This window comes from Lepisosteus platostomus, chromosome 7 (assembly GCF_059453375.1).
Source record: "Lepisosteus platostomus isolate fLepPlt1 chromosome 7, fLepPlt1.hap1, whole genome shotgun sequence".
Taxonomy (NCBI): domain Eukaryota; kingdom Metazoa; phylum Chordata; class Actinopteri; order Semionotiformes; family Lepisosteidae; genus Lepisosteus; species Lepisosteus platostomus.
In genome coordinates this window covers 12,716,502-12,741,122 of record NC_142617.1, presented here as the reverse complement: position 1 = coordinate 12,741,122, position 24,621 = coordinate 12,716,502, and the positions used below count along the sequence as shown (strand labels likewise).

Genomic DNA, 24,621 nt, shown 5'->3' with positions numbered 1-24,621 from the left:
AACCATACACTGTAGAAGTGCATGACCAAAGCTAACCTTGAAAAGGTTGAAGGAACGTCCAGACTGTAATACAGTAAATTGGGGTGGAAGAAAATCTGTATTGATTTGAATAAACAAAAAGCCGGCTGTCCACGTTTGATTAATTTTTTAACTTTTATTCCATGTTCATTTGACCCCCCCGTTGAACCAGATGCAGTAAAACCTGTACAAGTCAGTTTATTCGGTTCCCCCTTGTTAGTGTTCACAAAGTGCAAGAAGAGGGTTCATGCCAGTTTATTTTTATTGCATCACAAAGTAGTTCTCTTTTGGTTGGCGAACTTACCGGGGTTCCGCAAAGCAACTATGGTTACAGTGATAAAATTACGCAGGAAACATCTGTAGGGGGGGTTGACGTAAATTCGCGTCTTTAGCTGTGATTATTAACGCATGTTGATGTAACAAATGAATGGCTTTTTACACTATTTAATTTTCGGAGCGAATGTGTCCTGAAGAAAGCCCGACAGTCCTGGGATTATTATTCCAGCGTGGATCTTAATTTTTTATATAATACGTGGTTCATATAATAACAGTATATGGATAAGAAATGTGAATGAATCAAAGGTTTTAATGTTGAGAAGAGGGAGGGGAGATGTGGAAGACTTTTATCCCAAGTCAATATTAGTATTATTGACTTTTATTTCCATAAGGCGCCTTTCCAAACCTAAGTACACTGATTAGTTCAAAAGTATCAGTACACCATGTACAGTCCTCGCTGGTGCTGTCCCTCCCTGTAGTAAAGGGACTGGCAACAGTCAGAATTAAGTAGTTGAAGCTAAAACTGGCCATACAATTATATACAAAGGACTATAAAGCACAGGCTTATATTTATTAAAATGCACCCAGCAAGGTTAAAAGAGTCAGAAGTTTAAATGTTGATTCACAATCTCACACTAGCACTTTGGCACCACCAGTGAAGTAACTACCTCAGCGTTAAACAAACAGTTGTGCGTAATATGCTGACAAGGAGTATAAAGCAAGAGCGTGATTTATTTATGAGATTTTTATGGATAGCACAAAGGATTTTGGTGTGATGGGCATTTTCTGAAGATTTTTTTAAAGTTTCCAGTTATGAAGAACTATAGGCCCTGCTGTAGTGCCTCAGACATTAGTGTTTGTCTATCATTGTATATGACTGCATAACATTTGTACTCTATTTGATTTTACTTCATGACAGGGCGAAGTGTATTAGCTGTTGAAGAAGCCATCTTCAGTTTTCTTTGGTTGCTGGGGAAGTATTTTAACAGTATACGGGAGAAAAATAACATCATAAAACTGCTAAATTAATGGGAAGAGGGTTTTCATTTTTACATTCTTCTATATACATTGTACTGGTTTTTGAGAAATCCTTGTACTAAGTCTGCAAGTCAGGCAGTATGTTAATGTCTATTTGTTTAACCTTATTAAAGATTCTTGGAGCTGTTCAACTGAAATAAAACCCTCAAATAGCGCACATAATTGACATGATTTTCCACAACTCGAGCTGATACAGGCCAGCTGGTCTGCACGGTGTTGTGAATCAGAAGCCTTGCCAAGACATAGCACAGGTCTCAGTTGTCTATCACAGCCAGAAACTGAGAATTTGAGGGTTTTTGGTGAAATACATTTTAACTGCAGTGTGGGCTGAAGCATTCAGCACTGTTGTCTGAAATTGCCTGAACAAATGCAACAAAGTTGTCATGATATGAACGTTTCATCAGTGACTCATAACATAATGTGTCTAGGGTGAGGCATACCAGCCATTGTTTCTCACTGTTCTCTCAGTTAGACTGCATCTTGAGTGTGTTAATACATATGTTCTATTTTAGGGAAATCACCAGCTTACAGAACTTCAGCTAACCAGTCCTGGTCTTAAGGATACAACTGCTGAGTATCATTGCATCTGATGTCTTTAATTAATCCTTGGCAAGTTGCTTGGCTGGATTGTCTTTTTCTGCTCAGAGTTTGGAGGTTTGAAGTTACTTGCAATGGTCTGGGAGCTGAAAATTATTAAAGTGTTAAGTGTTCCGTTAAGAATTCAGTTATTTAACTGCGTGTTTTGGGAACACTTGGCATGTTTGACAGGAAAAAATCCTCTTGAGAGGAATGTGATGACCTGTATTTAATGTATTTTTAATTCATAATGTATTGTTCCTCTCCTTCATAATCAGGAATTCTCTAGTTAATGTATTGGCTTCTTAGGAAAGCTTGAATGGTAAAGAAATACGTCTTGTACCATCTGCTTAACCAACCCTGAAAATTAAAGAGCACATACACATTGCCACATCGATTAAGTATTTATTCCCTTTGTTATTTATTGTGTGAAGGCTAGGATTAGTGACATGGGTCATTTTCATTATCAAATCTTTCAAGGCATCATCGCCACCAAACGTGGTCAAATTCATTCACAAGCATTAGAAAAAGTCATCTAGAGGTTACTTGTCAAATGACACACAACAATCTCAGAAATACAAGTTTTCCATAACTCCAGGCTGAGATGGAAGTCAACTGGAGGAATATACAGCTGTTAGGTTACAAACAAGAAGACATCCCATGGAGCTTGTTTTGTTGTAACATGGTGAACAATAGTGTACACAGCATTTTAAATCTGCTTAGTCTTGCTAGTGCATTTGAACTATTTTAACTGTTGCATTTTTTACACCTTTTTAAGTCACATCCCAGTATTGATTTTTGTGGGTCATTTATACTGTTGGGGTAATTAAACTGGGGCTGTTGAGATCCGTCTTCCAAATTAATACAGCGAAGTGATCACACTAATACTGTAAGTACAAGCATGTCCACACACTGGAGGCTGAGCACACAAGCACACACAATGCCGGAAGCTAGTTACCCCAAAAAAAAGATGCCAAACTTTGCAGAAGAAGGCCCTGATATAGTTATGGAAGGAGTACTGAAACATTGTTTGGAGATAAAGGTGTCCTAAAAAGAAAGCCAATGAAATGAAACCTTGGAAGCCAGTTAAATAATAATGCCCCATTGTGTCCAACAAGAGACGTTGCAGAAATGGAAAAGCCATGCTGGTGCTAGAGAGGTATGGTATAGCCCTCCTCCTAGCAGTAGGAGTCTGTAAATCAGGTGTTTGTCTACAGGTCTTGAAGGTCATTTTAAAGTAGCAGCACCGGAGAAAATGGACTTTTCCTTCACGCTCAGAACAAGGCTTGCTTTTGGAAATGACAGCCCTGCCTCTCCTGCAGACTCAGCTGCAGTCTGAGTCTGCAGACTTAAATTGGCCTCGCTGATAAGCAGCGTAATGTGTAATGATTAAACATGGCTTCACTTTTGTTAACCCTTGCCGCCAGCCTTCAAGACTGTCTGTAATTGCTGGTACGACCTCAGGCATGAAGTATGCAGGAGGTCAGCTGGGGGCTGGGGTGGGCATCTTGTGATGTAAAGGAGCTGAAGCATGTGTAGGGTCACGCGCGGCATATCAGCTACTACTGTGTTTAGCAGGAGGCAGGTGTGAGATCACTGGCAGGGTGGTACAGTAGGTGTCTGTCTGGGCAGGGACACTGTATCCCAGACAGACAGCTGCAGCTGAAGATCCCATGGCACGCGTGTCTGAAAGGAATGGCTGCTATCCTGGAATGTAAGTGTTGGGCATTCTTTGTGTTCAGTAAATCACCAGTATGAACAGGATGAAGTTGGTTAGCTCTGATGTGAGCAGTCCAGAGTGGGAATTTATGACAAGGCTTGCCCCTTCCCATGTTGCATTTTTAGGAAAACCAAGAACTGATGAAAGACAGTGGATTTTAATCAAGATTTACTGTAGGTTCTGTGTTTCCTTATAGCTACCATAGTACTTTATGAGCTACTGTAGCTAATTTCTTTCATACTGTTATGATACAAAATGTCTCAAATATTTAAGTTCTGGTTGTTTGTGCCAAAGGGAGTGACACTTCAAGAACGGACAAAAACAAACGGTAAAAAATATCCAGGACTTAACAGTACTGTTTTTGCTATCCTGCTTGTGAATTCTGGTTTTTCACTTTTAAGTGTCAGAAAGAAAGTTACCCTTTAAGGCAGTATTGCAGACAAGTCCTTTCCTTGTGTTGGTCTGTTATCTTTCAGAGTAAACACGGTCTATTTAATCAAACTACTGAAGGCTTCTTTTCCCAAGCAGAGCAGAACTTCTAGGCAACACTGGTCAAATCTGTGGTCTCCATAAAAGGTGGTTTCACACAACGTTTTAATAAAGCTTGGCAGCATCAGTGAGAGTCTTCAGAGTCTTCAGACCTCTCAGCTGAGAATTACCATGGTTCAGCTGTGGGTGAGAGTTTTGGCTGATGTGAAAAAAATTGCAAGATGAATTAGTGTTGTGTACAGAATTTGTTTCCTGTGCACTCAGTGACTTAACTGATTATTTAGAATGGTAGGACACCTCCACCCTAAATCATGGGGAACCCTAAGGGCTGTAACTGTGCCATCAGAAGACTTGAATTGGTTAAATAGATTCTGTCTCTTTTCTATTTCTGTGTGTGGGAGGGTTTGTTGAGGAAGTAAAGTGTTTATCTGTACACATACTGCATTTTTAGCTTTCGTTCCTTTAGGTCTTGCAGATCCTGTTAAAGATGATACCATCCAGTGACTTTTGGATTAGTCTATCTTGGTCTGTTTTGAATATTGTCTTTTTAGTTTTCTGTTCAGCTTACTGCAGAATGCTCTATTTACATTCCATGGTTTAATTATTGGCTTCTTTTTGCTATGTTGACTGTCTTACGTTGTGGCTATGTTGCTGAACCATAATCTACTCTTGTAATAATTTCTTTTTAGATATTTTTGTTTTATATATATATCATTTGAAAAATCTTGATCTCCTCATGGCTAGAGCAAATTTCAGATTAAAAGTAGGTATCTTTTTCAAGAATAAACTTAGCAGTGCTGGAATAAAAAAAAAATGGAGTTATGACTCGGTGTGTCAGGCGAGATGTATTCTGATATTTTACCATCTTCCAATGTGCTGAACCTTAAGTAAAATCTCTGAAATGACACATCTAAGGGTTTCTTAAATGTATAGACTGAACTGTTGTTTTCAGGCAGCATGTGTTCATGGGCTCAGAGCGAAACATGTTGCTATAGGATACATTTTGTAACAGTTCTGCTATCTTGTTTACATATTAAGTGTCAGTTGCATTGTAAGCATATGTATGAACCTTCAGATTGCATCAAGTGTCATCATTGTTTTATAATGCAAAACCACATTACTGCAAATTAAAACAGTTTTGACATTTGTGCTTATGTAATAGCTCTGGTTACAATCGGAAGGGACCAATTAACATGACCATTGATTTAGCTGATTTGTTGTGAAGTATGATTATTGTTATTCCTTCTCATTATTTTGTCTCTGCATATAACATAGAATGTTTCATTAAATTTGTCCCCATTATATTTCCCTAGAATATTTCACTCCATTTTTGCAAGATTTGTCCGGTGTTTAAGGAATGCCACATGCAGCCAAACCTCATATTTCCCAATGTGTAGGCTACTATGTGTCCTTCTTTTGCTACAGTATAGAGGAGCTTATGAGATTTCATCATGTTTCCAGTCCATTCAGTGGGGCGAATCCTACTCTGATGGGCCCCTGAGCAAGGCCCTTAACCCCAACTGCTCCAGGGGCGCTATATAAATGTCTGACCCTGCGCTCTGACCCCAAGCTTCTCTCCCTGTCTGTGTGTCTCATGGAGAGCAAGTTGGGGTATGCGAAAAGACAAATTCCTAATAAGAAATTGTATATGGCCAATAAAGATCTTATTCTGAAGTTTGTTTTCCAGACCCCTGCGCATTATAATTGGAGCTGACCCTCCAATGTACCTTTATGAGCACAGAGATTAGGAGTCTTGTGTATACTGCGTGTCCCAGACCAAAACTCTCAAGCTGATACATTTTCAGTGCAGTGCATCGCCCACAAGTACAGCTCTCTTAATGCGTCACGCAAAGTGCCGTATACGTATGGCGTTTTACTGTAATTCCCATTCACTTTAGAATGCATTATGATTGCTGCTGAGGAACTGCGTGTTATTTCATTTTTAATGATCACCTTGTCCAAGGCAAAATACTGTGACAGTGAGGTCAGAACTGAAACTTTACACATTCCATTTTAGTGGGTCATCGTTGGTATAATTATATAGCAAATACATAGAAACAACAGCCTTCCCCTGCTGCGTTGCTGGGATTGCTGTTAAATCAAAGTGGCACTTGGAGCCAATATCTGTTTAACCGATTTTCTAGCATGAATGCAAAATCCACTTCTTTAGTTGTCTTGCGGCATCCTGGAACAGCCTTTAACCTGCCTTGAAAATGAATTTAAAAGTAAAAAGAGCAGTGGGAAAGCCCCTCTTTTGCTTTCCTCTACTCCAGCCTCACAGTGAAGTAAGCTGTTCACTTAGTTAAAGTACAGTATGTTGTGTGGCATGCACTGTTTGTAACGATCCCTTCGCCCACGCAGTGAGTGAATTATTTAACTGGAAGCCATGAAAAGAGTGTGCAGTAAGGCCACGTGGGAGAACTCAGGACGGCTAATTGTTTCAATTAGAGGTTGAGAGAAGGGAGTGGTGGAAACAGATGTTTTTTACCTCTAGGAACCAACTTGCACAGTAGGAGCACCCACCCACATAACAAACTGAAATATAGACGTTCTCCACAGTACATGTTCTGTGTAATTTTATTCTAAAATGACTTGCATTTGTGTGGATATGTTAGTGAAGCTGTCTGACGGAAGTACCCTTTCTCAGGGGTATAACTGCAGTGGCTCACGTGGGATTTGAATCAACAGCCTTCCACTTCGGAGAATTCGGAGCCCTAACCACTGCTCTGTTCTCCTGCCAGATTGGCTTACTGGTTATTTCAAACTGCGGACCGTTATGCCACTAGTCTTGTGTGTCCCCCCCATCATGATGCTGAAGTTGAAGTGAAGTTGAAAACGCGGAAAGAAAACTTCAAACATTCACTTGTTTTTTAAACTTCTTTATCCAGTCCATCAAACCTATCAAACATTACAATTGTGAAAAGTATTTTTGATAATCTATACATTGTGACCCTTAAAGGTAAAAGTAGCTGCCAATTTTAAAAAGTAACTTAAGCTTTGAATAATAGAGTTTGCTTTGCTCCCATGTTCACTGTAGACGCTGCCTACTAGCTTGACTCCACTGGTTGTCTTCAGGCTCTAGTTTATTGCTATTTCTGAACACAATTCCATTTTTTATCTCATAATGTTGCCACTGCTGTGTTGGCAGCTTGAGTTTAGAGTAATATTCACCACACTATTGTTTTTTAGAAGTAAAATAGCACTTATATTATACCATGTGATTATACTGTATTTTTAAAAAGCATAACTTTTATTTAAAGAAGAGGCGACTGACTGCAGTTATGTTAAACCAGTTTCTTTGTGTTGTGTACCAGGCCTTGATGACAGTGTTATTGCACTGTTACAGTTTGGTTTCCCTTTAATCCACGTAAGGAGGTCAGCCATGCTGAAAGTCCTGTTGAATGCAGTACAAATTGCAGCACTTCCCAACGGTGCAAAATGAATAGCTCGGCCTCGGTCAAAGAATGGGCCAGTCTTTGGTTTGCAGGCATTGTGCCCTAAGCGTTTGCTGAATGAATTTTATTCCCTTACAAATAGGATACAGATGCAAATTAGATTATAAGTGGGGCAAAAATATGCCGTCGCCATTTGGCAACGCGGCTTTGAACGCAGTCCTGCATTTTCTTCTCTTTCTTTGCATGTGTCTACACTCGGAAAAGTGCACCACAGCTTGGAGAGAAAACAGTGCTCTTTCTGATGTGCTGAAGCAGTTAATGAAGTGACAGCGTTGTAATTTGTGTTACAGCTGGAAAGGTTGGACAGATGTTTTTGTATAACACTAATTTCCCTATTTACACTTTCTGTATGGTAAGTTTGTTTGGTTGTCCGTGGGTGAGCTTGACTGGTTGTTCACAGAAAAAATGATGCGAACCTGATTTGGGGGAAAAAAGAGAAGAGTGGTCTCAGACTGCTGCACTTCACATCCTTGAGACTACATGAGAAAATTGGACATTTGTCAGCGGTCGTATTACTTTAGAGTTAGTGTGTCCCCTGTTATTCGTTAACTGCAGAGCAGACTGCCAGAGCCCACAGGGCAGGCTGCCTGCATTAGTGAAGCCTGGTGCTGTACCATTAATTCTGGCCTCCGAGAACTAATTATATCTGTATAACAGCAAGAAAAACAGACTAAAAGATGTCTTTAGTCCAGGGTGTTACTGCAATTAGTGACTCCATTTGTTCTCCACTCCAAATTATAGGATGAGTTTGTTAAATATTCATTTTACTGCAGTGGAATTCTAAACGTGTTGTTTACCCGAAGATGCCCTCAGTTGTACCATTTACTAAAGAAAGGCTTTAGCCTAAAAGTAAGTTTTAAGCTGCTGCAGCAAACCTGTATGAACTCTGGATGGCTTTAAAGGGTGTCTGGATGTTCATGAGGAGAGAATCATCTTAAGAGTGCAGACCGCAACTGAAGCTGCTGTCTGTCACAAGGTGCTTATGCAGAGTTTCTGATGTAAGGCGATCGATTTGGTTTTTAATGTGCCACAAAAATAAGGCATGAAACTAAACGTTGTACAGCTTGTTGACATTTTGTCAATCAGGTTCTGCATTTGTGATCAATACCCTACATCCCAGGTGACAGTTCTCGTCACAGTGTCACAGCACTTTGAGCAGAATGTCTGCTTTCTCCCTGGTGAACTGGCATTTGGCTGGCTTCTCACTTGGGGAAGGAAATTGCTCAAATCAGCAGTGCAGAAAGGCTGGCTGGTGGCAGTACGCACTGAATGGAGAGGAAAACTTGAGCCAGAGCTCTGTAATAAAAGATCAAGGCTGTCATTTGCTGGCTGAAAGGTGAAAGACTTCACAAATTATCCAGAGTCTGATGAAAATATGTACTTTGTGCAGTTCTCCAGATTTGAACAGTAAATAAGGACTCAAGAGGACTTCAGTAACCCCTTTAACGAACCTCAAACCTAATTCCTTTTTTCGTTTTTGTTCTGCTTGAGAAAGAACTTGGTTGTATTTTCTCATGTGTTATTTTTCCCTCTTTCTTCCGGTTACGCTCAACAAGTAATCGAGGTAACGCTCACTGGGAAGGGAACAGCAGCTGTGGTTTGCTGACACTGTGATTAAGCCATAATCCAGAAATGAGCCAAACGGGCGAAGAGATTTTAGAAAAGGTTCGAACAGCTTGTTGCTCGGACGACAGTTGCTTGCAGGCAAGGGCACTCAAACTGTAGTTCACAGCAGCCTCTCCGTGGTGGTGAAATTTGTGGAGTGAGCGAGTTTTCTTTTCCTCCACTCTTTCTGTAGCCACTCTTGGCTTGAGCCATGATCTTCTACCCTCCGGACTGGGATGGCATCAGCCCCAAAATGACCGAGAGTAACTCTTAGTCACATTCCGGGAAGAGACCGTTCCTGTGATAGTGTGAGGGGACCACACAGCCTGTCATTCCAGTTTCAGTGGACAACTGGAGAGAGCTAGCCTCCTACCTTCTCTATCGGAATATTTTTCAGATGTGTGTCTGCACGTCTGTCTTAAGTAGAGAGGGGAATAGTGAAAATGACTTGGAATTGCATCTGGGATGTGGAGAGCAGTAAGAGCCGGGACAGTGGCCAGCAGAGGGTTGTGTCTCTTGGCAGGTCTTGAATCGTTTAAGGGGGGAATGCTTTTATGGAAAGGGAAGTGCCTGGGTGTAACAACCCAGAGTTAGAAACCAAAGTTCCAGCAATGAATGAGGGACTGTTACACCAGGGTTTCAGGATGTTAACAAGAGGTTCTACATGGTTTGTCAAATCCTGTGTGCAGGAGAGTCTACCATTGCCAATGTTTCTTGGGATGAATGGGACTGTATCACGGGGGTCGGGTGTCATTCTTGGCCGATATGGCTCTGAAATCCATTCTGCCTCTCCTGTGTTGTCCGTGGTGAAGCTCACAGCACTATGACCAGTTCGTTTCTGCTGCAGGTCATGACGACTGCCAAGTTCGAAGCCGCGTCCGCTGAAATGGATTCTGAAAGATGACTGCGTAGCTCCAGTTGTGCGCCGGCTCTTATTATGTGCTGCGACTTTAATGACCACTGGGCTCTGTGGCAAAGGGTACTGTTGAAGTCTCTGTTTAGCTTGTTCCTTTTTGCGTTTCGGCCTCCCGGTCTATGGAAAGGGCTGGTTATGCAAATGTGAAAATAGACACAGTAATTTCTTTTTTAAATCAAATTCATGACCCCTTCAGTTTTGAATGCTGTAGAGTGGAGCAGCAGGAGCAATGGTGGTACCGACTTTCTGAACAGGGCTCCGATTTAAGGAACTGATGGCACTGCCTGTGACTTTTGTTAGAAGGACACGAGTCGTTGCCACTGATTGTGTAGTAAGCTGTGTAATCTGGCACTGATCTTGAAAGAGGAAACAAGAACAGTCTTCAGATGCAATTGCTGTAACGTTTGAGGCTTCAATTGATTCATGCGGAAGTGCCTTTGAAGTGGGCTAGAATTTCAGCACAGGATTGCAAGAATTGTGCAGATTTCACACTGTTCCTGCAAATGGTCATGTGCTGTTCAGGAAGATCCTGAACATGTAGTATTAATGTGTAAGTAACAAAATTGTAAAAGCCGAAACAATTGTTCTCCCTCTCCTCCTCCTCCTGGCACCTGTCAACTTGCCTCTGCTGGGATTGGGTGCTGAGAGGCTGAAATTTGCATAAATTATGGGTTTCTGGGGAAATCTGTGACACGACAAATTTAGAATTTAAGTTTTGCATAATAGGATCGGTGGAGGTTTGTGAAGAAGATATTCTAGGAGGTTGTAAAGATTATACTTAAAAGTAATTTTAATGTCTCATTAAAGAAATCTGTTATAGTTTTAAATAACCTTTTGAATTAATGTCTCTTGCATGGAAAACACCTTGTAGTGTCATCACTAAGTCAGATCTAAGCCAGGAAAGAGGCATTGAATAAATATATTCAGTATCCCACACATTGGTCAGTGAATTTGTATTATGGTTTTCTGATTTACTGTTGACACCTTATTGCAGTTGTGTATATTAGTATTTGGGTAGGTGTTTCACATGAGTAGTGTCATGTGCATTAGTCAGAGTGTTAACTTTCTTTTAAAAAAGAATTCATGGTTTTTATCCCTTGAATAGTTTTCATATAGCCTATCGAGGTAACACCTGCTGTAGCCCTTGATCCAGATCCCCGTCATCATACTGGTAAAGATGACATCTTCTTGGTAAGAGTCAACAGAACCTGGAGACCAGACTTGTACGGGACTACATTATCACACATAAAATCACTTTTATTTTATTATTCATCACAATACCTGATCTTGATTGTCATGCGACGGACCCAAAGAAATTTCCAATCCAAATTTTTATCTGCTGTTCAAGTACAGTGCAGGATAAGGCACCAACAGCCCTGCTACATGGCCGGTCAGCTGGAGAAGCGAGAAATTGCTTCAGCTGTTGAGGTAAAGGGGAATTCAAGGAAAGCAAGCAGTAGCTACAGCATAGTTTCCCTGGGCACCATGCTGGTTGGGAAATTCTGGTCCAGAGAGAATAGTGTGCCCTACAGTTCTAACACCATCCCTTACAGCAACAACTTGGTTTTTACTTGATTTCCCCTTAAAAAACAAACCATTTTTCATCAACGATAACACATTTCTGACACATTGAACAAATTAAACATGGAATGCATTCAATTCCATTCAATTCTCATTTCAATTCAGATGGACCCAGTTCTGAAATCTGAATACCATCTTCACTGAACAGCCACAGTTTGTCTAAAATATTTCACTATTTCTGGGCTAGAGAGGTTTTATTCTGGTTGTGCTGTGAAATGCACATAAAGGGTGGTAAAAGTAACACACAACACATGGAACCTAGCGTGGCACTTGGGAAACTATTATTTTGGCTTTGATGCATTAAAGTTATAAGCCTTTAATGCAGGTTTTTACGTTGATTCAGGGAAGTCATTCTGCGCGAGACTGCAATCAGCTAATATTTGTAACCAACCAGTTAATGCTAACAATTGAAATGTACGCATACAATTTTTCATGTAGGAATAAAATTAATGTATTTGTTACCCAAGGTTACTGCTTGTAAATTGCAATTTAAATGATAAAATAGAAATAGTCTGTACCTTGCCGCTATAGCAGGAAAGAGGAAATATAAAGTGAAATTTAATACATCTTATGAAGTCTATTCTTCAGTTCATGCATTACAAGCCTTCTGCATTAACCTAGATTGTGGTGTGTCCTCATCTCTCTCTCCGTCTGTGTCCATCTCCTTGTATCCTCTGATCTATGCTGGCCTTGGAGTTGATACTTTACAATCCAGCTGCAGGGGTCTTGTCCCTTTGACAGCTGTCGAATTAGATTTGAACTGTGCTTGAAGAAAAACAAATTTGGCCCATTACAGAATTTCACATTTTGCATTGTTTCACAGTCACAGTTATGCATTTATATATATTTATGAAAGTTGTCTGGTACTTGATGGTTGCACAGAGGGCAAAAGGGGTATGTTGGTTAGTTATTTTTAGGAATATTTTCTGTTTATGTAAATATTTGTACAAGTATGGTATGAATAAGGAAGCTTAATGATAGAAATGCCCCCCTCCCACTCCATGTACACTGAGTTGGGGGTAGTCCCACCCCCTGGAAGAGCAGGATGAAATTGAAGCCCTGGGGTGACGAAATGAGAGGGAGATTGCTGGCTGGCAGGTGCGACGTGTCACCCAGAGTGTGCTTTCTCTTCCAGCTTGTCACGGCTGCAATTCACCCCTAACCCCCCATGAAACTGACACTCTGCCTTTCCTGAGAGCTGTCTGACTCGGGTGCTGCCTTGTATCTTGTGATACAGCAGAGTTGTGGTTTCCACTTTTACAAAGAATGACCGAAATTGAGGGGGGAAAAAGGAAAATCCTTCATCGTTCTTCCTTAGATCACAAAATAATTAAAATACCGCTCTGCACATAAAGCCGTATCGCCGAACAGTGTATCCAGATTGTAGCATTTTGAGGACGGGCACAAATGTCACCAGATTGTGATGATCAGATTCACAAATCTGAAACGGTAGAAAATCTTTTTTTGTGCTTTCATTGAAAATGATGCATTTTCCATTCGCTGTTCAAGTTATAAGTTGTTGCTGCTTTTCAAGACAAAAGATGAAAATCTCAAGAATTCTCTTTTGAAATGACAGTCTTACCTTTGCAGGGCTGGGAGGGCATCTTAGATTTGATCTATTAAGGTTGTTAACAGTTTTTTTTTGTCATTTAGCCTACCGAGTGTAGGCTGAAATGTCTGAGCCTTTCGTAGTGATTAAGTACAAACTATCTTTTTCATGAAGTGTGCAGTGTTGCAGGCAACCTGACACCCAGCTCCAGTTGTATAAACAAGAAAATTGTCCTGCCTGTTTCCCAGGCAAATGAACCTCTGTGTGCATTGCCATGCTTCCATCTGCTTCTGTTTCCAAGTAAATGTTTGACTGATCTTTGAACCACCAACAAACTATTTCTGTAGCTGTTTCGGCCTGCATGAAAAGCCTCCGTATTTTGTAGACGTCTTAAAGGAACCTTAGTTCTTCTGTCACTGTCACACTTAGACATGTCAGAGCCCTGCCATACAGTGTATCTGCTCAGCTTTTCTCTCTTGTAAAAGAGTTTGTGATAATTTATTAGCTTTTTTGAGGTACAAAAGCTCTGTTATAGCTGATGAAAATGAGAGGGATTTTGTCTGTGCTTTTTCATTAAATTCCCAGGTGATGCCCAAACAGGAGCTTTAGCAAACACTGTAGAAGCTACCAATTAAATTTTGGTCTTTCGATTAAAGATTGTTTAAAAGCCTGGGCGAACACCTGACAAATGATATTTCCTGTAGACAACTGTAGAGTGTAACGGGCAGGCAAAAGTATATATTTTAAATATAAGATGAAATACACCGAACGTGAAGAAGCTACTCATAAGAAAAACTTAAGTGGTTATAAAAATACAGAGTGGAGAAGTAATAAATGGCACACAGATTTGCAGAATATATAGTTACAAGTGCTGAATGTAAGTGAGGCACATGTTAAAAAGTACAATGCACTAGTAAGACTTCTAAGTTTTGTAGAATATTCTGTACAATTTTGTGCACCACGTTACAAAAAATGTTGCTGCTGATCCAGAATCAAACCACACATATTGTTGGCCTCAAAAGGACAGATCTACACTGTTAGGATAAAAAAACTGAAAGATTTCTTTCTTGGGACAGAGAATAGGAGGGAAATTCAAATTCAAATTCAAAATCCTCAAAGACACCGACCCGAGGACATGAGTGATAGGTAAAAGGAAGTGCTTTCAAAACCATGAACAGGAGGCACTTTTAATAATAATAATAATAATAATAATAATAATAATAATAATAATAATAATAATAATAATAATAATAATAATAGCGCTTTTCTGGACACTCCACTCAAATCGCTTTACAGGTAGTGGGGACTCCCCTCCACCACCAATGTGTAGCCCCACCTGGATGATGAGAGGGCAGCCATAGTGCGCCAGGATGCTCACCACACATCAGCAAATAGTGGGGAGGAAAGCAGAGTAATGAAACCAATTCATAGATGGGGATTATTGGGAGGCTGTGATTGGTAAAAGCCAATGGGAAATTTGGCCAGGATACCAGGGTAACACTCCTACTCTTTTCAAGAAATACCCTGGAAGTTTTAATGTCAACAGAGAGTCAGGACCTTGGTTTTATGGCTCATCCAAAGGACAGCACCTCTTTTTTTACAATATGGCATCCCCATCACTATACTGGCGCATTAGGACCCACATAGACCGCAGGGTGAGCACCCCCTACTGGTCCCACTCACACCACTTCCAGCAGAAAACTTAGTTTTTCCCAGGAGTCCTCCCAGCCAGGTACTGACCAGGCTCACACCTGCTTAGCTTCAGTGGGCTGCCAGGGTAGGGTGATATGGCTGCTGGCGTTTATTGGCTACCCAGCCATATTGTTAAATCCAATCCCCTCCCTGACCCTGACGTCTATCATGAAAGAGCTCATTGGCAACCTTGGATGTATTAACTACCAAACATGCTAGATTAGCTCAAAAGCCTCCTCTCATTTGTAAGCTGACTTATTTTCTTAATGTTCTTAATTTCTGTATTTGCTTTAAGAGCAGGCAAAAAACTTTGTGCTGCGTGGGTACCAGTAATGTGGTCTTGCCCGTTGAGAACTGAGAAACTGGTCATTGCCACAGTGGAAATCCCTTTGCATATGTGCCATATATTTTTTTTTAAAGAAACCACAGCAATAAGAATAAATGGAGCTCACACAAATAATTTTGTCATGCTGAATTTGACCACTGCATTTTCAAATCCTTAGCTACCGTCTTCAAAAAGCTACTACTTTATGTTTGTGCAACATTTCTGGTTTTGCTTCTTTTTTTGTAAAGTCTGGGGATGGTGGAACAAAGTGGGTATGCACTATATATAGTGGATAAGTCTCTGGACCTGTGACTGGTAGGTTGTGGTTTTGGAGACTCTGTACCTTGGGTGAGGTACTTTACCCCAGTTATAGCTGTATAAATGAGACCAGCATTGCTGGGGGGTCGTCATCACTCTAGCGGACAGGTAGGTGCCTGTTTGTGGATGGGTTGGAGGGGGGGGCGGGGTGGAGTCATGTGATTCCTAGTCCACTTAACGCCATGGAAACCAGACTAAGCTCTAGCTCAGTGAACCGCTGTGGCTTAGATATGGAAATGATCTATCTGCCTGTTATCAAGTTACCTGTGTATCATTTCACCTAAAAGAAAATAGAACAAGATACAAATAGCCCTGCTCCTTCTCAGCATTTATGTTATTACTGTACGCAAAATGCTATAATTTAATATTCCCTTTTGAAGTTAATTTTTTCGTTTGTAATGACCAAAATGTCACTACCCCCTGAGGTCTAAAACATTTGCTAACACCTAAATTTTAATCATGATAAAAGAGAATCGAGAACGGTCCTTTCTATTAAAAAGCCAGCATTCAAATTATAGCAGCTAGTTTCCTTTTTTAAAATATCAAATTCCATTTAAAGAATGGAGAACAAAAACAAATCTAAGACGGCTGCTGTCTGTGACTGGTCTACAATAGTACCTGCTTCAGTGAAGGCTCAGCTGCCCCTCTGTGTCCAGGTCTGAGCTCGGCTCTCTTGGCTTGGTTTGATGGACACCGACAGGTTGACTGAAACTCCCTGTGGTAGGGCCCCTGGCCACACTTTCTCTTCTGTTCTGAGCCATCTTAAGGCTATTTGAAGTAATGTTGAGCCAGTTTGCTGTGTAACAGTTCATCTGGTCTGAAGAAAGGGCGGTTTTACACATAAACAGTGGCAAACATATTTTCAATTTACATAACAAAACACGTCCCAGTTTGACTTTTGCTTTTCTATATGTCATTCTTCCAAATTTGGTTACCAAATTTGAAAAGTAGAACTGAAGGCTGTCTAAAGCATATTTAACCTGAGAATGGCTTTTGACCTCATAGGTACAAGAATAAATGCAGGGTAGAAACCTTTTTTTAGGCATTTAAGAGTTTTTTTTTTAGAATTGTTAGCAGATTTTAATTTCTCAACGTGTAGTGACAGACCTTTTCATTTTTTGTCTTCAGGTTCTATATTTAATCTTTTAAATGGCTGTGGCAACTGACTTAACCCCTTGGGTTTAGAGGCATGGAGAGGGGGAGCTCCGAGCCTACGAGCCTATGGGGGTTAATTCACTGCACTGCTGGCTCAGGCACTGATCACAGCGACAGCTGGAGGTCATGGTGAAGTAGCTCAAACCCTCATTGCCATGGTTACCTTTTGTTGTGACATGATTGCCCATGTGTTTCAGAAGTTAATGTGTGTCAACAAGGCCAAGCCGCGGCACTGACATATTCCTGTCCTGAAATGCCGTTTCTGAATACAAGCATGCATGTATGTATGAGAGCCGTGTTTTCACTTCATTGACGAAGGTTTGTGCTGGAGGACAGTAGTTTCCCTGGGAGACAAGTACACTGAGCTCTGGGTGTAAAATAAGTGAAGGCAGAGAGCAGCTCAGGGAAAGATGGACAACGAGAGTGCATTGCTGTGTAGAGGGAGAAGAGGAAGATCAGGAAGATGTTTTTCAAGACTGTTATTCAAGGGATAAAATTGTGTTCTGTGCTTTTTACACTTGTCTTGTTCCCTATGTGCTAGGGAAATTGTTTTGGTTTCTAGGGAAGTGAATGGATACTCTTGCTGACCGGCCAAACTAGTATGCAATTTTAAAAGTTAGGGTATAATAAAGGTTAAAGATTTTGGTGACTCACAGAAGAAGGGTGATATAGAACAGAAAATTAGTTCACCATACAGGAGACAAATGTTTTTAGTCTGTATAGCCGACAAGCTTAACCGCTGAGTAACCCCAGCTTAGGTGTACAGAGCTGATGTGGCTTCCTGTTTTTAATGGCCACCAGAAATGAAGAGAGCTGGGTGTTGGACAAAATGCAGTCTGTCTAAAAAGTGATGGAAAAAAAAACAAATATTGCATGTACTGTATGCAGGCATTGAGAAACGCTGTTTACAAATGGAAAAAGTTCATAATAGTGGCACCTTCCTACAATTTCAGGAGAGATCAGAACATTTTATGCAAATGTCGTGCTTGTTAAACAAAGCTGAATTATTTTCTGTTGTAAAGTGAACAATTAGACTATGCCTTATTTCCAGCCACTTTTCAGTTTATGGACCATGGCTTTCCTGTGGTTCTGAGTGAAGGTCAGCTGGAGTTTTTGTTATACCCTGCAAAGTGAAAGAAAGATGTAGCAAATGCTTTAGCGTTCCAGATGAACAAGACTCAGTTTACCCGGGATGCTCATTTTACTGCCAAAATTCTACTCCAGGGGTTTCAGTTCACATTACCTCCGTCTGTGCACATTCTTGGATTGCTTTATGTTGTGACTGCAGCTGGGAAGAGGAACAGCTACTGCTGTTGTCTGAAAATGGAAAGAAATAGTGTTTACGGTTTGAGCCTGCTTCTGTCGGAGTTGGCGGGGGGTTATGAGTGAACATTTGACAATCCGCGATCACCTGCCGGTCTGAGGAATTGGAGAGGGAAGTTTGAAAGGTTTGTAAAGTAAAAGAAATGGGACTGCGGCACATGTCAATCCACTCCTTATTTATACTCATGGTTTTCTGTGTTCTCTGACATGAAAACACATTTCCAGACCGTAATGGTGGGTGGAAGAGAAAAGGAAAAAAAAAAAAAAGAGAACACAGAAATGATGCCTTGCTAACTATGTTGCACCTGGGCTAAAAGTCTGTTTTAAAAAGCTGATTTGGATATCGGTTGAATGTGGCCACAGTTTCAGACCGTGGAAGGATGATTGGTCCTTGTGGTATGAATTACATAGTACTGTGTGCAGGCTGTACAGCAGGCTGGCATTAAACTCCTGGAAAGGCCTGCCTGAAACCAGCAGAACGTAGATTGTTAAATACTACTGTAGGTCAAAAGGTAAAGAGAAATTCTAGTATTTGACTTCCTGTGTAGCAAAGGCACAAGTCAACAATGAACCTATCCCCTTAACAGAGATACAACAAAATATGTTTAAGTATTTAATTTTATATTATATTTTATGAAAAACATTTTTTTTTTCAATGTGATAAGTGAATGTCCCTCAAAGAAGAGCTGTATCTTTAGAAGAGGCTGTATTCTGGAGGTATTTTACAAAAAATAATTGTGCCAGACTCTAAGCAGAACCCTTGGAAGTGTTTTGACCAAAGCAGTTGTGTGCCTTCCTCCTGTAGGGTCTCCCTGTCCTGAGAACAAGGACTGACCACCCGCTGCTGTGCTATCACTGCCATCTCAATGACTGGGTGCCCTGTAGTGTTTGCACTGTCATGTTGTGTTACGTCTATGCCCTGCACAATTGTCTGCACTTGTACACCACCTCCGTATTTCAAAATGCTTATTTGCACATTTCTACCGGAAATACCCATTTATTCATTTATCTACTCATTTCACTATTTTATTCTTGTTTATATACCTTTACTATCTCAACAGCTGCTAATTGACTGCCTCCCGGCCCCCCATGTGTGTTCTTCTGTGACATTATTCTGATTGTTCTAGTGTATTGTGCAGCGCGGCCCGGGAGGAACTATATTTAGTTCTCTCTTGTACATTGTATAAGTGTAGAATGACAATAAAGTGAACCTTAACCTTAGAAGTTCCCAGGTTCTTTGGTAGTAGTGAGGTTGGAAATTAGAGGCTTCTCTGGGATTCCAAACCCTATCACATACTTTCGGCTGTCATAATGTAACAGAAACATTTACTTCATTACTTGTTCTTTCTGTTCTATAGTAATACATTTCCTTATGCCCAGTCTTAAATGATGACGTTTGATGTTTAAAGAATTTCAACCCACACTAAATAGTTTAGTGATGTGTCACTTAAGCTCTCAGGGTTGTGGCCAGTGAAGCTTTCAGTCTGAACTGTCTGACCATGCTTGGAAAAAAGGGAAGATGACATTTTTAATTTAGGGAGGTCAACCACAAACATTTGCTCAAAAAACTGCGAAACATTTTACCACATAGCACTCTTTCGTTGTCTGCTTATTATTCTGATTGCTGTTTCACTCTGTCGGAAGCTGTTGTCTTTACTATTTATGGAGCTTCAGAAAATTAGTTTAATTTCATTTTTATATTTTCCAAATACCCACAATGCCAAGCTATTGTGAAATTCACTGCCTATTTCCATTTCTATTCACACACCAGCATCCATTTCTCAACAGCCTTTTTTCAACTTGTTACAGCTAAAAATATATTTTGTATTGCTACATCACCTCTTTTAAAGCTTAGCCTGGGGGCAGTACTTTGTTGCGTTAGAACTAGTTCAGTAATTTGTTTTATTGTCTGTAATTTTAACTCCAAATAGCTTTTATTTGTGACGGTTAAATATGAATTTCAGGGGGTCATTGTATTTCTGTCTCATAACTCATTTTATTTCTACGTTCTTAGGTTTCAGAAGCATGTCCACACTTATAGAATACTCCCAGATGAAGAGGGCTTCCTGGCAGTTCAGGTATGTTTTCTCCAGGCCTTGACTCTGTGAAGACAGTATTCACAGACAGTTCTTTTACACTCTAAATTAGGCAACAAGCCATCAAAACCATCAACTTCACTGGTGTTACTATCGTAGAGTGTAGGATCATACCACTTCCTGCAGAGAATTTTACATACCTGTAACTATAGTCTACTTTGAATTTATTTTATTTTTTTTCAAATGCCCACTTGCAGCTGAATACTCATATAGCTTCATGGTGCATGATTTATTTTCATTTTAATTGGATTCATAATAGTGTCAGTGTAATTATATGAGCTTATTTTTCCATAAAACTTGTCATGTGCGCCCAAGTGAGTCTCCAATATTAACACGTATAACCCCGTATATACAGTATGATATAAGGAAGCAAGATGTCAGTTGTGAAGGACATGCTGATAATACTGCGATGTAAATTAGGTGTTTATGTTCATGCATTATTTACATATTGACAATGTGAGAAAGAAAAAAAAGGCAAATAGAACATTACGATATATAAGTACAGAATTCCCAACAAAGGATATTATGTTAAATTTGTATAATACACTAGCAAGTCCTCATTTACAATATTGTGTACAATTTTGGTCACCAAATTTGGTTACAGAAAAGATTACTGCTCTGGGATCAGTCCAGTGAAGAGCAAACGGAGACATTCTGGGGCTTAAGGGAATGACTTACACTGACAGGCCGGAGGAACTGAATCTTTTTAGCCTTGAACATAGAAGATGATGGAGAGACCTGATCCTCGTGTTGACCAAGTCAGCCCAGTGGATTTCTTCAGCATGAACAGTGACACATGAAGACACGAGTGGAAACTATGGGGAAGTGCACATTAAACCAAGATCATTAGGCATTTCTTCTCAGAAATGGTTGTGGGAGTCTGGAACAAGCTACTAAGACGTGTTGTTAAAGCCAATACTTTGGCTTCTTTCAAAAAGCAGCTGGATGAGGTCCTTTGTTCAGTTAGCTATTAACAAGCAAACTGGTGAGATGAATGCCCTCCTCCTGTTTCTTCAGTAACCGGCTTTTACAGTGCATTGTGTGCCTCAATACGTAGAACACTCCTGTGTTTCCTGTAAATCTCTGGTGAGATAGATCTACTGTGGCTGCACTTCTGTAGAGTTGAAAATTAGTGGTAAAACTGTTTAGCGCAGTTTAAGGCCAGTTAGGAAGTTTGCCGTTTTTCCCCCGAACATGTTCAGTTTTCATCCAGATTGTGCTTGTTAGAAGCCTCCAGGCTGCCAATGAGCTAACCTCAAGACGACAAATGTATACCCTGAAGTTACCCTGGGTATCCAGCTGGGGGGGGGGCTTCCTCTCCAGCAAGCTCTCAAGAGATTGCAGGAAAAGTAGACCTGCAAAACACCAGCAGGGGAGCGCTTATTTGCATGAAGCAGTTTCTCAGTGCTGACAGGAAATGTCTGAGGCCAGCTGCCGGTTTGTATTACAGAGCAACACACTGGCTGGAGTCACGCATACAGAGTTGGTGTCATTGCAAATCTCTGCACTTTGTCCCAATTGATGGCTTCCATTTTAAGAGCTCAATTGCCATTTCCCACATTTCAATTTTGAATGCCGTTGATAGATTTTGCTTTGTTTTTGTTCTTAAAATCTGATTTAAAAAAAACGCTACTTGGAATTTATTGAGGTCCTCTGTGTGACGGCAGACTAGTTTGAATGACTTGTAAATTTAGGGTGGAGTTATAATGTGTACAGTCCAGCGTACTGTAGGTCCTCCTGTGGTATCTTTTCTACTCAGCAGGGCGTAGGAAAGTATGCAAGCGTGGCAGCAGTGCAGGTGGGGTGTGCTGGGGTGTAAGCTGCGGCCTTGTGCAGAAACAGCTGGCAGGAGGCCGGCGCTTGTGTTGGCCTGCGTCGCCGTCCCAGACAAGACAGCGCCTCTTTGTGCCCCGGCGGCGGCTGGTCGGAGAGCAGCTGGCAGGAGTCTAGGTCTGTGGGCAGCACTGTTCTCCAGTCTGCCGGCTTCTGCTCCTGAAATCCTACCTTCCCCGGCCATCAGGCTGAAACTGGGGGCAGGAGGGAGAGGTTCCTTTCTTTCATTTACAGCGCGCTTGCAGTTTCATAAAGCGGTGCAATACGGCTGAAGCAGGCGGAGGCGGCTCTAATCATTCTTTTATCTCCTCGATCCGAAGATGCATCTAATCCATGGCCTCCTGGTGTAGGAATTTCACCACGATTCCTAGTAATGTAACCCAGGAAAGCTCTCTGGGCCTCTGCAAGGGCTCAGTGAGTCAGCTGCTTCACTCTGCTGGTGTAACACCCCCGTCTCTCCCTCTTGTGTTCTGCAGACCTCTCAGGGAGTGCAGCCCAAGCGCTTTAAGACCCTGCCTGAGCTGATCCAGTTGTATCTGCAGCCCAACCAGGGGCTAGTCAGCACACTGCTGTACCCAGTGGAAAGAGAGGAAAGCCTTGAGGACAGAGACTACTCTGGTAGCAACCTGCGCCGAAGCACCTTTTATATTTATTACTGACATTTAGTTTTACAACACAAGCAACTAAACTGTAATATTGGCAGAGCTACAGTTTACATGACGAGGGTGGGGGGGGGTTGTGTGTAGAGTATATATCTGCCCTCAAACCCTTCAGCCCATGCCCAGATACGCAACGCTGCGTTGTCATTCTCTAAAACATTCCAGCGAATTGAAAATGGCACAACAGCACTGAACAGCATGCATTTGCCATTGAAGAAAACGCGTCCTTCAAAATAAGATCCATTGATGTTCTGTGAGTCACAAACAGCCCAAGTTACCATGTTTACAGCCCATTTTCCAGTGCATAGGTAATAATGGAATATCATGAATTCCATGTACAGCAGGGAAGATCTAGGTTCCTACAGTACATCTTCATCATTCCATTTGAGCTCTTCATTATCAAACTAATTGTTTGACTGTTTGAACTATTTTTACACTTTTTCCTAGATCTAAAAACAGCAGTTAAATGGTACGTAGACTTCAAGGACCTGAACTGTTTACTTTTTTCTTTATGCTATCAGAAATTATATTGCCTAACTGGCTTCTGCTCTCTCTCTGCTTACACAAACCAAGCAGAGGCATTTTTTATGGCAGTTTAAAAAAGATACCTCTTTGTTTCTGCCTTTATCATGCCATTCAACTTTATTAATGTACTTGTCTAATTTTTCAGTAGTGCAGCTACTATTTGGAAACAAATTGGGCTTACATTATAACTTCGGCTTTCACAATAAAAAAAATCAATTAATTTAAAAATGAATTATTACATTTTTGTTGTGCGAATTAGCACCTGAAGTATAGAAGATGGGGTAGGTACAGGTAGCTTAGGATAGGCTGTCTTTTTGTTTGGTTCCACACGGTTTTCTCATCTGAGCTTTTAAGAGATTAAAATATTAAAAATGCTTGAGCATGAAAATTCACAGAACCTGCGATTAAACATGGAAGTGGAAACATAGCTAGCTTTTGTGTCTTGGACAGCAGCTTGGACAGTCTTGCAGCATAGAGGGCTGCTCTGATGCCTCTTTCTCGGTTTGTTCTCAGATGGGGAGGATGACAAGCCGCCCCTTCCTCCTCGGACCGCCTCAACCAGCAGCCCTGCCTCTTCCAGCTCGGCTGTGGTCCCTGCTGGACAGGACCTTCAGACCGACAGGTGACCGGCTGCTTTGGAGCTGCACAGAAAGAGGCTGAACAGTTTATTTCCCAACTGCAGGCATTGCGCTTTCCTACTAGACTGCAGAAATAGAAGATGGAAATCTAATCCTTTCATTGCTTTCAGACATTCTCTTTTGTGTACTGTATTGCTATCTTGATAATGAATTTAATAAGGCGTGCTTCATGTTGTGTAGTGTAAGCCAAGATGTCTCCTGTGAGCCTCATAGGGAAGTCCCTGATCTTCTGAGTCCCTGAGATGTCTGAACACAGTTTATTTGTGAAAATCGTCTGGTGCACATCATTAACCCCTGAACTCGTTTGCATTCTCAAATGTTTCTTGTGAAGACAGAAACACCACTTCCTGTTGAAAAAAAAACGGATGCAACATCTGAAGTGATGTAGAAGCAATACTCAAAACCTCTTGTGGAGCTGAGGGGGAGGTTTATGAAACTTATTTAATGATCTGAGTGGAAGATAAAATAGGATTGTGTATACCATGATCCAGTCTGATTAAAAGGAAGTACTGTATATCTTCATGACAAAAATAATTTAATTCAAATGACTTGATCCTCTGTAGTTTCAATATTTGCTCTGTTGAACTTAGCAGTACAGGAAGAAGATTGCAGGAAAAGTGCATGTAGAGTCTATATGTTTAAAGCAAAGTGCAAAAGCCACCAAGTTTAATCTAGGGCACTTCCATTCTGCTCCTCGGTGAACAGTCAAGAAAACGTACCACTCAAGATTTATGAATACAGAAGCAAGTGGCTTGAGAATGAGGAAGGGTTGTTCGGTTCAAGATGAGTAGCTCGGGTGCCTACCAAGGACTTCCATTACACTGAGATGCGGCT

The 24,621-nt window shown here is 40.9% G+C and overlaps 1 protein-coding gene across 3 annotated transcripts in view; it reads left to right on the top strand.

The window, feature by feature from the left end:
- The window catches only part of inppl1a (inositol polyphosphate phosphatase-like 1a), a 51,179-nt gene that overhangs the window by 1,947 nt on the left and 24,611 nt on the right, over positions 1–24,621 (top strand). For all 3 annotated transcript variants that reach the window (XM_088639315.1, XM_088639316.1, XM_088639314.1), the window contains exons 2-4: positions 20,051–20,114; positions 22,442–22,583; positions 23,663–23,771. In XM_088639315.1, the coding sequence (XP_088495441.1) occupies positions 20,051–20,114; positions 22,442–22,583; positions 23,663–23,771 (315 nt within the window). The remainder of the gene's footprint in view (positions 1–20,050; positions 20,115–22,441; positions 22,584–23,662; positions 23,772–24,621) is intronic.